General features: G+C 39.7%; 1 protein-coding gene across 1 annotated transcript in view; it reads right to left on the bottom strand.

Annotated features, from left to right (window-relative positions):
- The window catches only part of LOC110155915 (long-chain-fatty-acid--CoA ligase 6-like), a 26515-nt gene extending 11583 nt beyond the window's left edge, over positions 1-14932 (bottom strand). The window contains exons 1-4 of the mRNA XM_055148421.1: positions 14777-14932; positions 13639-13773; positions 10485-10580; positions 9113-9185 (exon numbers count right to left, since the gene is read on the bottom strand). Of these exons, the coding sequence (XP_055004396.1) occupies positions 9113-9185; positions 10485-10580; positions 13639-13773; positions 14777-14842 (370 nt within the window). The 5' untranslated portion in view covers positions 14843-14932. The remainder of the gene's footprint in view (positions 1-9112; positions 9186-10484; positions 10581-13638; positions 13774-14776) is intronic.
- Between the last annotated feature and the right edge of the window lie 503 nt (positions 14933-15435).

Genomic DNA, 15435 nt, shown 5'->3' on the forward strand with positions numbered 1-15435 from the left:
TTTGATGATTAAAAACATTTCTCAATAACAATAATAATATACAAACAGGAATTTCCAATGAAATATTTCCCCTTTTCTTTGAAATCGGTGAAATGTTTGATGACCCACTTTCTCCTACAACGCCAGTAGGGGGCGACATTACCCTGAGATTCAGAGCGTCTCTAATGTTCACAGGCATTATTACCTTGATTCTGTTGTAACCAGTTTAGCCACATAGCACAGCGCCCGAACGAGTTTAACCCTAAAATAACACTAAAACAATAACAATAATAACAGGGATAATATATAAATCACATCTGTTATGACATTTGTTCTGTTGATTTAGATCAGGGGTGTCAAACTCATTTTGGTCCGGGGGTCGTATCCAACCGACTTTGATCCCAAAGTGTCCGGATCAGAAAACTCATTGTTATTTTTGGGGTTTATATGACATAAGTTCAAATATTTGTGCAGAGAAACACAAATCTATTACAGAAATCTTTTTTAATTAATGAACTCTTTCTTTTACAAAATATTATAATATTATGAACAACCTGAAACTTTAAGAAAAATCTAATTTCAACACAATGTTTTAACTTTGAACTTGTTTGCAAATAGGAATAAGTCAATTTTTCTTGTAAAATCCTGCACTCGGCTCCACTTTTCTCATGTTGGACATTTTTCTGATGAGGGTGTCACGGTCAACAGTCAAAACGATCGTCCTTTAAGAGCGTTTGGAAAGAGACAAGTCTTCATTTGTGCTGCTCTGGTGGGAGGGGCCACGTACAGAGACGCTGGAGACGCTGCTGTGATAAACACCACAGAAAATTAACAAGATTTTAATAAAAAATAGAATTAAAATATTTTAGTAGAAAATCAGCCGAGGGCCAGATTAAATGTCTTGGAGGGCCGGATCTGGCCCCCGCGCCGCATGTTTGACACCTGTGATGTAGACAGTCCCACACAGAGCTCCACCAGTGACTTTCAGATCACATCCTGTACATTATATTTTAAAGGACAATCATCTTTAATACAGATTGGGAGCAGCTAAAATGAACACTGATCTAATGCGGATGTTTCTTGATATACAAAGTTCTGCCACGAGAAACCACCACGTCCAACATCTGTGAATTTAAGTCTTGGATTAATTATTTATTATTGTTTCTCATTAAAACCATAGTGTCCTTTTGAAAGTGCCCTGCTTCTGAGAGTTTGACAACATCCCATTCTAAAACTAAAAAGCACCAGGTCTAGGGGTGTGCAAAAATCAAAATCAAAATTTGTTTCATGCGCTATGATGATACAGTATCGATATCCTGGGCTGCTGTATCGATATATCACCAAGAGTATTATTATTATTATTATTTTTTGGTATATTTTACTCAATTATTTTGTTACAGTGCTACAGTTTTGTTGCTTGTTTTGAGGAAGGAAGTTTTTTTATGCAGCACATTCAGCATGTTCACTGTTCTGATGATTAAAATGTTTGTGTTTCATATGAACTTTGCACAAGAAGAAGTGGTTTAACAAAGACTTTTAGTGTCACAGCCACGATTTAGCCTTTAGTTTTTATTAAACTGTATCGAATCCATTGGAAATATATCGTACTGAACTGAAAGTGCAGTGTATCGAGGTCTGTATCGTCAGTGTCGGGAAGGAGACTTTTAAAATGTAATCCCCTACAGATTACAGATTACACACCCCAAAATGTAGTTTGTAACGTAATCCATTAAATTACTTAAAGTGAGTAATGTAATCTGAATACTTTGGATTACTTGATTTGCTGTAGAGAAGCAAAGACGAGGAAATCTTCACCTAAATCTGATAAAAGACAATAAAAAAGCCCAGACTTTACTTAACTGTATTAAAAATATTATTGATAGAAGAAGAGACACGTCCACACAGCAGGACTTAGTCCTGGTTTAGACCTGGTTTAGTCCTGGTTTAGTCCTGGTTTAGACCTGGTTTAGTACTGGTTTAGACCTGGTTTAGTCCTGGTTTAGTCCTGGTTTAGTCCTGGTTTAGTCCTGGTTTAGTCCTGGTTTAGACCTGGTTTAGTCCTGGTTTTACTCCTGGTTTAGTCCTGGTTTAGACCAGGTTTAACACTGGTTTAGTCCTGGTTTAGTCCTGGTTTAGACCTGGTTTAGTCCTGGTTTAGTCCTGGTTTAGACCTGGTTTAACACTGGTTTAGACCTGGTTTAGTCCTGGTTTAGACCTGGTTTAACACTGGTTTAGACCTGGTTTTGTCCTGGTTTAGACCTGGTTTAACACTGGTTTAGACCTGGTTTAGTCCTGGTTTAGTCCTGGTTTAGTCCTGGTTTAGTCCTGGTTTAGACCTGGTTTAGTGTCCGGCGATGAGTGGAATTACTGAAAAAAAAAAAAGGGAATACCCCAAAATGTGAAAACAGGAACATACCGCTGTGTAATCCATTTATTTCAACAAAGTAACTGTAATCCAATTACCACTCACTGAAACAGTAACTGTAACTGAATACAGTTACTCATAATTTGTACTCTGATTACGTAACTCCAGTACATGTAATCTGTTACTCCAACACTGTGTATCGTATCGTGGCCTATGTATCGAGGTCTGTATCGTATCGACGGCACCAGTCGTCTCCAGGACGGTTCTGGATTCACTGCAAAAGCAAAGATCTTTATCTTTAACAGGCGTGAAACACGGATCTATAATTAAATAAATAAAGGATGCAGAAATTTCACACTCTACTGGCAAATGTTTGATTACTATAATTAAAGCAGCACTATGTAACCTCTCTGCTCGAGGGCTGATAAAGCTCTTGTCTCCATGGAGATGCTGTTGGTTTGCACAGAAACTCCCACAGTTCGGCATTAAACACCGTCTGCATGGTTCATTTATTTATGTGTTTTGGACAGGGCCTTGCACCATCGCTGTTTCTAGATCTGTGGAAAGATCTGTGTCAATTGTCTGTGCCCCGTTTGTGCTGCAAAAAGTTTCGTTTGTGCTGCTTTATTTTTTGAGATATTAATGTAGCAGCCCCCAGGAAGCTTCAAAATGCTGTAAAACGCCACAAAATTGTGTCAATCGTTTGTGCTTCGTTTGTGCTGCAAAAAGTTTTGTTTATGCTGCAAAAAGTTTCATTTGTGCGATTATGGTTCTTAAGATATTAGCAGTTTTATTTTTGGCTGATGACTTCATCCAGTTCCTCAAAACAGGCAGAAAATTATATGAAACATTTGTGTTTAGTTTGTGTGAGTATATTTCTAAAAAATATCAATTATTATTTTTGCGGGAATTATATGATGTCATTTCTGTTCAGCTCGCGGCCCGTCCTAACACTCAGTCCTAGTTCAGTTCTGGTTTAAATCTGGTTTTAGTCCTGGTTTAGTCCTGGTTCAAGGTGCTTTCACACCAGCAGTATTTGGTGCGCACCAAACTGTCCATTCGAACCAAAAGCTCTTAGTTCGGTTCGTTTACGTTGGTGTGAAACCTTCAATCGGACTCAGACTCGGACCAAATCAAGCTCTGAACCAGGACTAAACCAGTCCTGTTTTAGTCCTGGTTTAGTCCTGGTTCAGACCTGGTTTAGTCCTGTTTTAATCCTGTTTTAGTCCTGGTTTAGTCCTGGTTCAGACCTGGTTTAGTTCTGTTTAGTCCTGTTTTAGTCCTGTTTTAGACCTGGTTTAGACCTGATTCAGTCCTCGGTTCAGTCCTGATTTAATCCTGGTTTAGACCTGGTTTAGACCTGGTTCAGACCTGGTTCAGACCTGGTTTAGTTCTGTTTAGTCCTGTTTTAGTCCTGGTTCAGTCCTGGTTTAGTCCTGGTTTAGACCTGGTTTAGACCTGATTCAGTCCTCGGTTCAGTCCTGATTTAGTCCTGGTTTAGACCTGGTTTAGACCTGGTTCAGACCTGGTTCAGACCTGGTTCAGACCTAGTTCAGACCTGATTCAGTTCTGTTTAGTCCTGTTTTAGTCCTGGTTCAGTCCTGGTTTAGTCCTGGTTTAGACCTGGTTTAGACCTGGTTCAGACCTGGTTCAGACCTGGTTTCAGACCTGGTTTAGTTCTGTTTAGTCCTGTTTTAGTCCTGGTTCAGTCCTGGTCCCTCAGGTCTCTTGCACTGCAGATATCATGAGCCTGTGCAGGTTGGTAATTATTATTTTTGCAGAAATTATATGACTCCAAAAAACTCCAAAAAAAAAAAAACCCTCCAAAAAAAAAACCTCAAAAAAAAAAAAAAAAACTAGTGAAGAGAAATGATCTGAGGCTGTACAAAAGTCTGTATTATTATATAAAATATCAATATATGAATCAAAAGCAAGTTACTAAAAACTAATACAGACTTTTCCTCTTCACTAGTTTTGTTGTTTTTTGTTTTTTTTTAAGCCGCTGACATAGTTGACATAGTTTTTTTGTAGGTTTGCCAACTTCCACTACACAGTTGCACCTTTAAAAGATCTTTAAGCCTGGAAAATACATTTTATGGGACATTTTATTTGGCTCAATCTAGTTATTTCCTTGAACTAATAAACTCATAGTAATTGTGGGATTGTGTAAATTCTACTGGAAGATAAACCTCAAGTTAGATCCTCCAAACCCTCCAGGCTTTGCTCCATTACAGACCAATGAGATTCATCTGATATTCTATGTTATTACTTCACTTAACTGTATTAAAAAGATTATTGATAGAAGAAGAGGAGACATGGTCTGCGCAGCATGATTTAGCCTGTTAAATCCTGTTTTAGACCTGGTTTAGTCCTGGTTTAGTCCTGGTTTAGTCCTGGTTTAGACCTGGTTCAGACCTGGTTCAGACCTGGTTTAGTTCTGTTTAGTCCTGGTTTAGACCTGGTTTTAGACCAGGTTTAACACTGGTTTAGTCCTGTTTTAGTCCTGGTTCAGTCCTGGTCCCTCATGTCTCTTGCAGATGTCATGAGCCTGTGCAGGTTGGTAATTATTATTTTTGTCCCTAACCTATTCTATGTTATAATAACATATTCTCTGTTATAATAACATATTCTCTGTTATAATAACATATTCTCTGTTATAATAACATATTCTCTGTTATAATAACATATTCTATGTTATAATAACATATTCTCTGTTATAATAACATGTTCTCTGTTATAATAACATATTCTCTGTTATAATAACATATTCTCTGTTATAATAACATGTTCTCTGTTATAATAACATATTCTCTGTTATAATAACATGTTCTATGTTATTAGGTTCTTTTTTTCAGACCTAGAGTTTTATTTCACACCTGACAGTTTGTTCTGTTCACTAGCGTCTTCCTCAGAGTCACGTGATGTTGCTGTGACGTGTCTGATCAGTTGATTTAAACAGGTTTTGTCTCTGTCTTCCTCTCGGTGGAGGCAGGACGACAGCGCCACCTGCAGTCCCACTTCCTCAGGACAGAATCCCAGGTGTGTGAGAGTAAAAAAGCCCCTCGTCCCGGTTTACAGTCCTGTGGGCACGTTTCTGTATTTCGATTGCTTCTTTAATCCAGCGGTGATGTTTGTTTTCCTCTGTCCCGATGATGTTTGCTCCGTCCCAGTTCATAACGTGATTCTGTCTTTTACAATCCTTCCTCGATTATAACTACTGTATTACACTAAAGTGACACTGACACGTGAGGTTTTAGTCATATTATAATGTTGTTTCCTCCTCAAAAACATATCTGGAGTTGTGTTTTGTTTCATTCACACATTTATGAGTTTATTATTTATAAATCTGTCGTCTCCAAAGCTCAGAATGTCCTGTTCCACGTGGTCATGTGACCTGTTAGTTAAGTACAGATTCCAGGGCTGAAATGATCCAAATGATTCTAGTTAAACTGTACAGACAGTGTCGGGGAGTAACAGATTACAAGTACTGGAGTTAATGTAATCAGAGTACAAATGATGAGTAACTGTATTCAGTTACAGTTACTGTTTCAGTGAGTGGTAATTGGATTACAGTTACTTTGTTGAAATAAATGGATTACACAGAGGGATTTTACTGTTTTCACATTTTGGGCTAAACCAGGAATAAAACCAAGTCTAAAACCAGGACTAAAACCAGGACTAAACCAAGTCTAAAACCAGGACTAAACCAGGTCTAAAACCAGGACTAAACCAGGACTAAACCAGGATTAAACCAGGTCTAAAACCAGGTCTAAAACCAGGAATAAAACAGGACTAAACCAAGTCTAAAACCAGGACTAAACCAGGACTAAACCAGGATTAAACCAGGTCTAAAACCAGGACTAAAAGCAGGACTAAACCAGGACTAAACCAGGACTAAAACCAGGTCTAAAACCAGGTCTAAACCAGGACTAGACCAGGACTAAACCAAGACTAAACCACGATTAAACCAGGTCTAAAACCAGGACTAAATCAGGACTAAAGCAGGGCTAAAGCAGGACTAAACCAGGTCTAAAACCAGGTCTAAAACCAGGACTAAAACCAGGACTAAACAATATGACGTAACAGGAGGTGGACATAGTTGAAGCAGCAGTGTCTCATATAAAAATCATTTCTCTATCAGGATGTGGTTTTTACATTCATGTCGTTTTAAAAAACACGACAATATCAAGTAATCCAAAGTATTCAGATTACGTTACTCACTTTAAGTAATTTAATGGATTACGTTACAAACTACATTCTGGGGTGTGTAATCTGTAATCTGTAGGGGATTACATTTTAAAAGTCACCTTCCCGACACTGTGTACAGAGTTTAAAAACACAACGGAGCACTTCCTGTATTAGAAAACGTTTCATTGAAAACAACATGAGCCTTGAGGTTGTTTTTCACGACGTGACATGACGCTGACATGAAGAGCTGCGCCTCGTGTTTACACAGATCTGCCTCGGTGCGTTCGGTTGTGATTAAATCTCACGAACGCCGCTGTGATTTTTTGTCCTGGCGGGGTTTGGTGCTCGGCCAAATTCCGCCGCGCGCTGCCAGGGCCGCTCCCCGACTGAGGCTTTTGTTCGGCGATTTCTTCTTCAAGAGCACATTTACAAGAAGTGGAGCAGGTCCACTTAAAAGGCTTTGAGGAGGTTTGGTGCAGGTTACGTCACACTTGTTATTTTACTGATCCAAATTTAGCCCCTTGAGTAATTTTCCTAATACATACAAAAGATTACTCATGTTAATAATAATTTTTTACCTCCAAAACAAGTGTGCGTTATTTTATTTTAGTATTATTATTTACCTATCTCATTTTATTGTTTATTAATTATTATTATTATTATTTATTTTTATTTATTTATTATGATTACTATTTTTTTATATTATCTATCTATCCATTTATTTATTTATGTTTCTGTACTTTTTAATTATATATTTTATTTATTTTATTTATTATTTATTTATTTTTATTTTTTTATTTTATTTTATTTTATTCTTTTTTAAGTACATATGGTCACTGAATATAAATCAAGGACTCACCTGTGACTGATAAATTGTATTGTGCAAATATTGTGTAAAGTGAATGTGTGAATGTGTATGAGTGTGTGAGTGTGTGAAATTTGTTTGTAATTATTATTATTATCTTATTATATATTTATTTTTATTATTATTATTATTATTATTATTATTTTATTTAATTTATTTATTTTTTTTGGTTGTATGTTGACCTGTGTTAACGTGGTCAGTTGTTCATGTGGAATTTTTATTGTCTGAAAATTAATAAAAATATTGAAACAAAAAAAAAAAACAAGTGTGCGTTGACATGTTTTCAATAGCAGCTAAAATAAATGAAATACAGAGATTCTCTTTTGGACATTTATGACCCACTCGCGTCCGACCAGTGCTGTAAGTGTGGATTTTTTAAAGTGGTGGTTCACGATTCATGATGTCATCCCCCATAAAGGTGCCATTTTTACTCCAAATGATGTGGAATCATGACCAGGACTGAACCAGGACTAAACCAGGACTAAACCAGGACTAAACCAGGTCTAAACCAGGTCTAAAGCAGGACTAAAACCAGGTCTAAAGCAGGAGTAAAGCAGGACTAAAACCAGGTCTAAACTGGGACTAAACCAGGACTAAACCAGGACTAAACCCAGGACTAAAACCAGAACTAAACCAGGTGAAACCAGGTCAAAACCAGGTCTAAACCAGGTCTAAACCAGGACTAAAGCAGGACTAAAACCAGGTCTAAACTGGGACTAAAACCAGGTCTAAACTGGGATTAAAACCAGGTCTAAACTGGGACTAAACTAGGACTATAACCAGGATTAAACCAGGACTAAACCAGGTCTAAAGCAGGAGTAAAGCAGGACTAAAACCAAGTCTAAACTGGGACTAAACCAGGACTAAACCAGGACTAAACCCAGGACTAAAACCAGAACTAAACCAGGTCAAAACCAGGTCAAAACCAGGTCAAAACCAGGTCTAAACCAGGACTAAAGCAGGACTAAAACCAGGTCTAAACTGGGACTAAAACCAGGTCTAAACTGGGACTAAACTAGGACTATAACCAGGTCTAAACCAGGACTAAACCAGGACTAAACTAGGACTAAAACCAGGACTAAAACCAGGTCTAAACCAGGTCTAAAACAGGATTTAACAGGACTAATCCTGCTGTGTGGACCTCGTCTCCTCTTCTTCTATCAGTAATATTTATATTACGGTTCAGTAAAGTCTGGGCTTTTTTTTATTTTCTTTTATCAGACAAAACATCTGATGTGAAGATTTCCTGGTCTTTGTTTCTCTACAACAAATCAAGTAATCCAAAGTATTCAGATTACATTACTCACTTTAAGTAATTTAATGGATTCTGTTACAAACTACATTTGGTGTGTGTAATCTGTAATCTGTAGGGGATTACATTTTAAAAGTAAAAGGTTACAGGAGACATATTTAAAAAGCTTTTATAACACTGATCCATCATCGTGTTAATGTTTTGTGTCTTGAGGTCGAAGTCCACCATGTGCTATCTGCATCTAATATATCAAAGCGTTTTATTGTTCAGCAATCAGGAAACGCGTGTTGGCATGCTAGTTATTTGCCGTATTGTCATGCTTATGAAATCACGGCGGTGCTTTGATGTTTTGAAGGCACTTTTTGAAATGACCTAGATCTGTTTTTCATGTTCTGAAGGCAGGAAAAATCAGGTACGGTGTTTTTTTTGTTGTTTTTTTTTGTTTTTTAGTGAGAGTTTGTACCTGAAGTCCAGTCTCCGGGGGTGGTGTAGGTGCAGCCGGCCGTACATTCAGTCTGACCGTAGGCCTCGTAAACCTGCACAGGAGAATAACTTTAATTATTTGACTCCTACAAGTGGAAGATGTTGGTGTTTTTTTTAACTCTTTCCCTCCTGGACGCCGACGAGGAACAACCCACACATATATGACGAGTTCTACCCTTAGAGCATAAAAGAAAACAGACTAAATGATTTTTACACTCATGAACTTAGTTGTAACACAGACATATTTGTATCTCTGGAAACCTTAGACTCTGAACTCTTCATTTATGGATGTTTAAATGTGATTCAACTCATTTACAGGTTTATAACAGCTCACTGAAAATGAGAGTTTACCTGGTCAGGTGCAAAATCGAAAACAAAAAAAACTACATTCAGCATCTGATATCTGCATGTTCTGAGTAATATATTCATTAAAAAAAATTAAAAATATACTTTGTCAAAGTATTTAAACAGATTTCATATCACCAGATACAGAACAGCCAAGTGTGCACCTGTTTTTACCTGTTGTTCACCTGTGTGCACCTCATTCATTTTTTCCATTTAACTTATTCAACTTATTTAATTTATTCAACTAATTTAACTTATAATATAATAATATAATAATAAAACTCTTCCCCGTCAGTGTGAGTCCAGTATTTGTCATCTCGGTTATTTTCTCGTGTGCAGAGCTCCACATAAGTGTTTGTTTCTGTAGCGATTCTGTTATACGTCGCATCTTGGAAAAAAAGACTGAAATATTTTAAAGGACTCGTCTGGGCAACATCCAGATTTCAGGGCAATTTTGGTTCATAATCGAGTATAAAGCTCAGATAGTTTGTTGGGACATCGCAGGACTCCACACAGACGCATCAGCGATATTCTCATCTTCGTAAGTTTCACTCTCTGAAAGTCCGTCTCTATCGCTGTTTTCCACTTTATAATCAACTTCATCATCACTTTTGAAATCTATAAAAGTCACTTTCTCTAAACTTATCCATAAAATACGTCCGCTCCTCATTATTTCTAAAACTGTGAGCCGCAGCGCCGCGATCTTTCCATTGCACGTTTCATGTTGTGTTTTTTCCGGAAGCTACAATCGTCACTACTTCGATTAACTTTGGAAAAAATCTGCGAAAACATATCCTTGAATCCTATTGGTCAGTCTAGTGTGGGTTGTAGTGGCCCCGACCGATCGCAGTCTCTGTTTACATGTGAACAACCGAGCCGTTTCTAAAGGTCGTCAAATCACGTCTTTAGTGAAACAGCAGGAGTCAAAACACGTGATTAAGGAAACAAGGAGGTCGTCAAATGTCGTCTTCTTGGGGGAAAGAGTTAAGATCTTATTTTGGTCCAACCTGGCACCCCAGCGCTGCTCTGAGGAAGCCCAGGACGGAGGGAGAGGTGGGGGCCGCTCCAGTGATGATCATCCGCAGCCTCCCTCCCAGACTGGCCTGAAAAACAAAATACGTGTCAGAGCAGAGCCAGCAGAGGGCGCCATGATCACAAACTTTGGCTCCGTCGACTAAAAACTGCTCCCGTCTGCAACAACCAGTGTTGGGAAGGTGACTTTTAAAATGTAATCCCCTACAGATTACAGATTACACACCCCAAAATGTAGTTTATAACGTAATCAATTAAGTTACTTAAAGTGAGTAATGTAATCTGAATACTTTGGATTACTTGGTTTGCTGTAAAGTAGCAAAGACGAGGAAATCTTCACATAAAATGTTTTGTCTCCTAAAAGACAATAAAAAGCCCAAACTTTACTGAACCAAATAAAAAAATATTACTGATAGAAGACGAGGAGACACGGTGCACGCAGCAGGATTTAGTCCTGTTAAATCCTGTTTGAGACATGGTTTAGACCTGGTTTTAATCCTGGTTTAGTCCTGTTTTAGTCCTGGTTTAAAGTCCTGTTTTAGGGTTTAGTCCTGGTTTTAGGTTTAGTCCTGGTTTATCCTGGTTTAGTCCTGGTTTAGTCTGGTTTAGTTTAGTCCTGGTTTTAGTCCTGGTTTAGTCTTGGTTTAGTCCTGGTTTAGTCTGGTTTAGTCCTGGTTTACCTGGTTTAGTCCCTGGTTTAGTCTTGGTTTAGTCCTGTTTTGGTCCTGGTTTAGTGTCCGGCAATGAGTGGAATTACCGAAAAAAAGGGATATAACCCAAAATGTGAAAACATAAAAATCCCTCTGTGTAATCCATTTATTTCAACAAAGTAACTGTAATCCAATTACCACTCACTGAAACAGTAACTGTAACTGAATACAGTTACTCATCATTTGTACTCTGATTACTTAAGTCTGGTACATGTAATCTGTTACTCCTCTATCAGTGTCACATTCTGGAATCTTAAATTGATTGTATGAACCTGCGCTACATGATCCTGGTGTTTTTATTTCGCTATTTTGTCACAAGATCAAGAATCGAGATCTGGTGTGTTCTTTCCATGAGGTTCTTCCTGACAGCTGTTGTGCCTCGTCTCCAAGCGAAGTGGGTCGAGAACCTTCAACACGCTCGGAATTGCAAGTACGGACCCCGGTTGTGGATTCGCCGCTTTAAAGGGATAGTTCGGGATTTTTGACATAAATCTGTGTGTCGTCCCCGTGAGCAGTGTCGTGCATCAACACTGACTCACCCCCGACAGCGTCCGGTGAACCGAGATACTGACCGTTTTCGGTGCCGACGAAAGTAGTTTGGTAAGTTGTGCTGGGGACTGTATAATAAAGTGTTTTTCTTCTCAAAACAATCTGTGTTCAAAAGAGTGACACATTTGCATCACAAAACCATCGTCGCCTAAAAAGTCAGACCTCATAATCTCTTGGCACTATTTTCTTTCTGTTCGTATCACTGCGCGCGGCCGCCAGGTGACGAATCCATCACTTTGTTCAGTTGTTCGGCAGTGTTTACATGTGCAGACACTGCAACATGAGAGAGCTACAGCCATAAGTGTATAAACTTGAATAAGACACATAAAAATATATCTAAAAAATGGTGCAAACTCTTGATTCTCCAGGCTGTAACAACAAAAATCTGACTGAATCTCCACGCACATTGTCACCGTTTTCCTGTAACGGACTTTACGCTGAGGAAACTTTGACTTCTTGCCTTCGGCTTCAATGTGGAAACCAAACCAGGTAAGAACAAAGAAGTGCCGCTGTGTTTACAAGAGAACAGGTTCAAGAATCAGCAGTAAATCACTCAGTGTCATGTCACCAGTGAAACTTCTACAAAACGTAACTTTATAAGTCGACTGTTATTACTATTGTAAATGTCTCGTACACTATTGGCAGCAGCGACGTGGACGTGTGGATGATTCCATGTTTCTATCAGTCGTCCATGCTTCAGTCACAGTGTCGAGGCTCTATGTTTCACTGTATACAAGTTTATAAATGACGTGATGGTGATTGTCGCTCACTCGGTCTCTCACGGCTCCAGCTTCAACTTGTACCACTTCTCTGTCTCTCTTCTCTCTCTGCTCGTTCTAACTCCATCTGGTGAATTTCGGCATCAGTATATTCGGGTTCATAAAGATCTCCCCTTGGCTTTGTGGTAAAGGCAAAGTCTTTATTGTCGGTGTCGTAATCAGACATGTTGTCGCTGACATTCCGAGCAGTAAACACAGTGAACCAGGCGCGGCTGTCACCTGGCGGCCGCGCGCAGTGATACGAACACGTAAACTTCTTAGGTTCTTTTTAAAGACAATGCAGTAAGTGTGTCATTTACCTGGTGTTGACATGTCCTTCTGTCCTGCGTGTCCCATCCCTTCAGACTGACTGTCACCGGTGTTGGATGATGTTGCACGTGATCGAGAACAGGTCATAATCAGGTCTGATTGACTTACTTACACTGGATGGAGGCGATGGATCAGGACCTGAAATGGACCTGCGGAGGTGGGTCCTCAGGAGGTCAGTCTGACCACGGACTACAGGAAGTAACAACAGCTGATATACGACACGTCACCACCAACACCGGTGACAGTTCTGAAGATGCAGCAGCCGAAACATGTCAACAAGGTAAATACACTTTACTGCACTGTCTTTAAAAAGAACCTAAGAAGTTGAAGTACATAAGAAGACAAAATGAACATCATTGGCTTAGTGATACGAACAGAAAGAAAATAGTGCCAAGAGATTATGAGGTGTGACTTTTTAGGCGACGATGGTTTTGTGACGCAAATGTCTCACTCTTTTGAACACAGATTGTTTTGAGAAGAAAAACACTTTATTATACAGTCCCCAGCACAACTTGCCGGACGACTTTCCTCAGCACCGAAAACGGTCAGTATCTCGGTTCACCGGACGCTGTCGGGGGTGAGTCAGTGTTGATGCACGACACTGCTCACGGGGACGACACACAGATTCATGTCAAAAATCCCGAACTATCCCTTTAACCTCTGGCCTCGTTTGTCTTCGTTTGGCTGGAGCTGAACACTGTGCGGCGACGTCTACTCCTGTATTCAGTCTTTTACCAAACCCGAGCCAGCAGAGGGCGCCGTACTGCCTTATCAGCACTTACCTGTATTTTGCTGAAGAATATTTTGTCCCAGATGCTGTCGCTGCGGATCACGCCTCGACTCACTTCAGCTCCTTTCCTCCTCGCCGCGAAGTTCAAGAGGGAGCGCTTCAGAGGAGTGTTGGCCTGGCTGAAGATCTGAGGAGGAACCATCACTTCGCGTTAGAACATCCGCTCCAGGGACAATATGTACACAGGAAAAAGTGGCAACAGATCAGTGTGTGGATGCAAAACAACTTTCTCCAGCTAAACTCTGACAAGACTGAAGTCATAGTGTTTGGTCCACAGAAACAAAGGGACAGTGTCAGCATCACCTCCAGTCTCTCTCTCTAAAACCTTCAAATCAGGCAAGAAATCTCGGGGTCATAATGGAGTCAGACTTGAACTTTAACAGTCACATAAAATCAATAACATCTGCAGCCTTTTACCATCTAAAAAACATAGCAAAAATCAAAGGTTTACTGTCTAAATCAGACTTGGAGAAACTTATCCATGCGTTTGTCTCCAGTAGGTTAGATACTGTAATGTTCTGCTCACTGGTCTCTCCAAACGAGCTGTGAGACGCTGCAGAACATCCAGAACATCCAGAACATCCAGAACATCCAGAACATCCAGAACATCCAGAACGCTGCAGCTCGGGTCCTGTCTCGAACTAGGAAGTACGAGCACATAAGTCCTGGTCTCAGGTCTCTGCACTGGCTCCTGTGGCTCAGAGACTTTAAAGCGTCTCTGCTTGTACAAGTGTCTCCATGTCCGAGCACCAAAGTCCATCTGTGACATGTTAGTGTCATATGAACATCTCACACTCTGAGGAGCTCAGGGACCGACCTCCTGCTGGTGCCCAGAGTCACGACTAAACAAGGGGAGTCAGAGTTTCAGGTTCATGCAGCTAAAACCTGGAACAGTCTGAACATGTGAGACAGACTCTTCTGTGACGCTGTTTAAATCCAGACTTCTTACTCCATACTGGTGGAAGTTCCGAGCTTCTTTCACGTGAATCCTGAACATAAACTGAGAATGAGACGAACTCGCATCTGCAGGTTTACGTCATCCCGGGCTCAGCTGTGACGCGAGTACCTGCAGTCCTTCGAGTATTACAGCAGCAGTAGTAGTAGTAGTAGTAGTAGTAGTGTTTTCTTACCTTGTCGTACATTCGGTTGAGGAGTCTCGGGACCACGGGGAAGATGGTCGGCCGCAGAGCCTTCATGTCGTCCGAGAGGAGTCGAATGTCTCCCTGGTAGAAGCCGATTCGACCGCCATGACAGTACACTACGGACTGAGACAGAGAGGGATGACGTCAGCTTTTCATTTAGGCAATTTATTCACATTTTAAGTCAAGTATTTTAACAACATTCGTGGGAGTACTGTAATAGTTAGTGTGACCAGGTTTTCAAAATAAAATAAAAAAACTGGGACATCCCCGGTCAGCGTCACCTCCAGTCTCTCTCTCTGAAACCTTCAAATCAGGGAAGAAATCTCGGGGTCATAATGGACTCAGACTTGAACTTTAACAGCCACATCAAATCAATAACATCTGCAGCCTTTTACCATCTAAAAAACATGTCAAAAATCAAAGGTTTACTGTCTAAATCAGACTTGGAGATAAGGCTGGACGATATGGATCAAAAAATATATCTCAATATATTTTGGCTATATCTCGATATACGATATATATCTGGATATATGTTCAAGAAAAAATAACCTCCAAAACTGAAAACTGCAAAAACAAATCTGCCAATTTCACAAGGTCCTTTTTTAAAAAAAAATTTTTTAATTAAAGTGTAAGAGGTCGGTAGTTCA

Source organism: Boleophthalmus pectinirostris, unplaced genomic scaffold, assembly GCF_026225935.1.
Source record: "Boleophthalmus pectinirostris isolate CB_2022bp ecotype Guang Dong unplaced genomic scaffold, ASM2622593v1 HiC_scaffold_12, whole genome shotgun sequence".
Taxonomy (NCBI): Eukaryota; Metazoa; Chordata; class Actinopteri; order Gobiiformes; family Gobiidae; genus Boleophthalmus; species Boleophthalmus pectinirostris.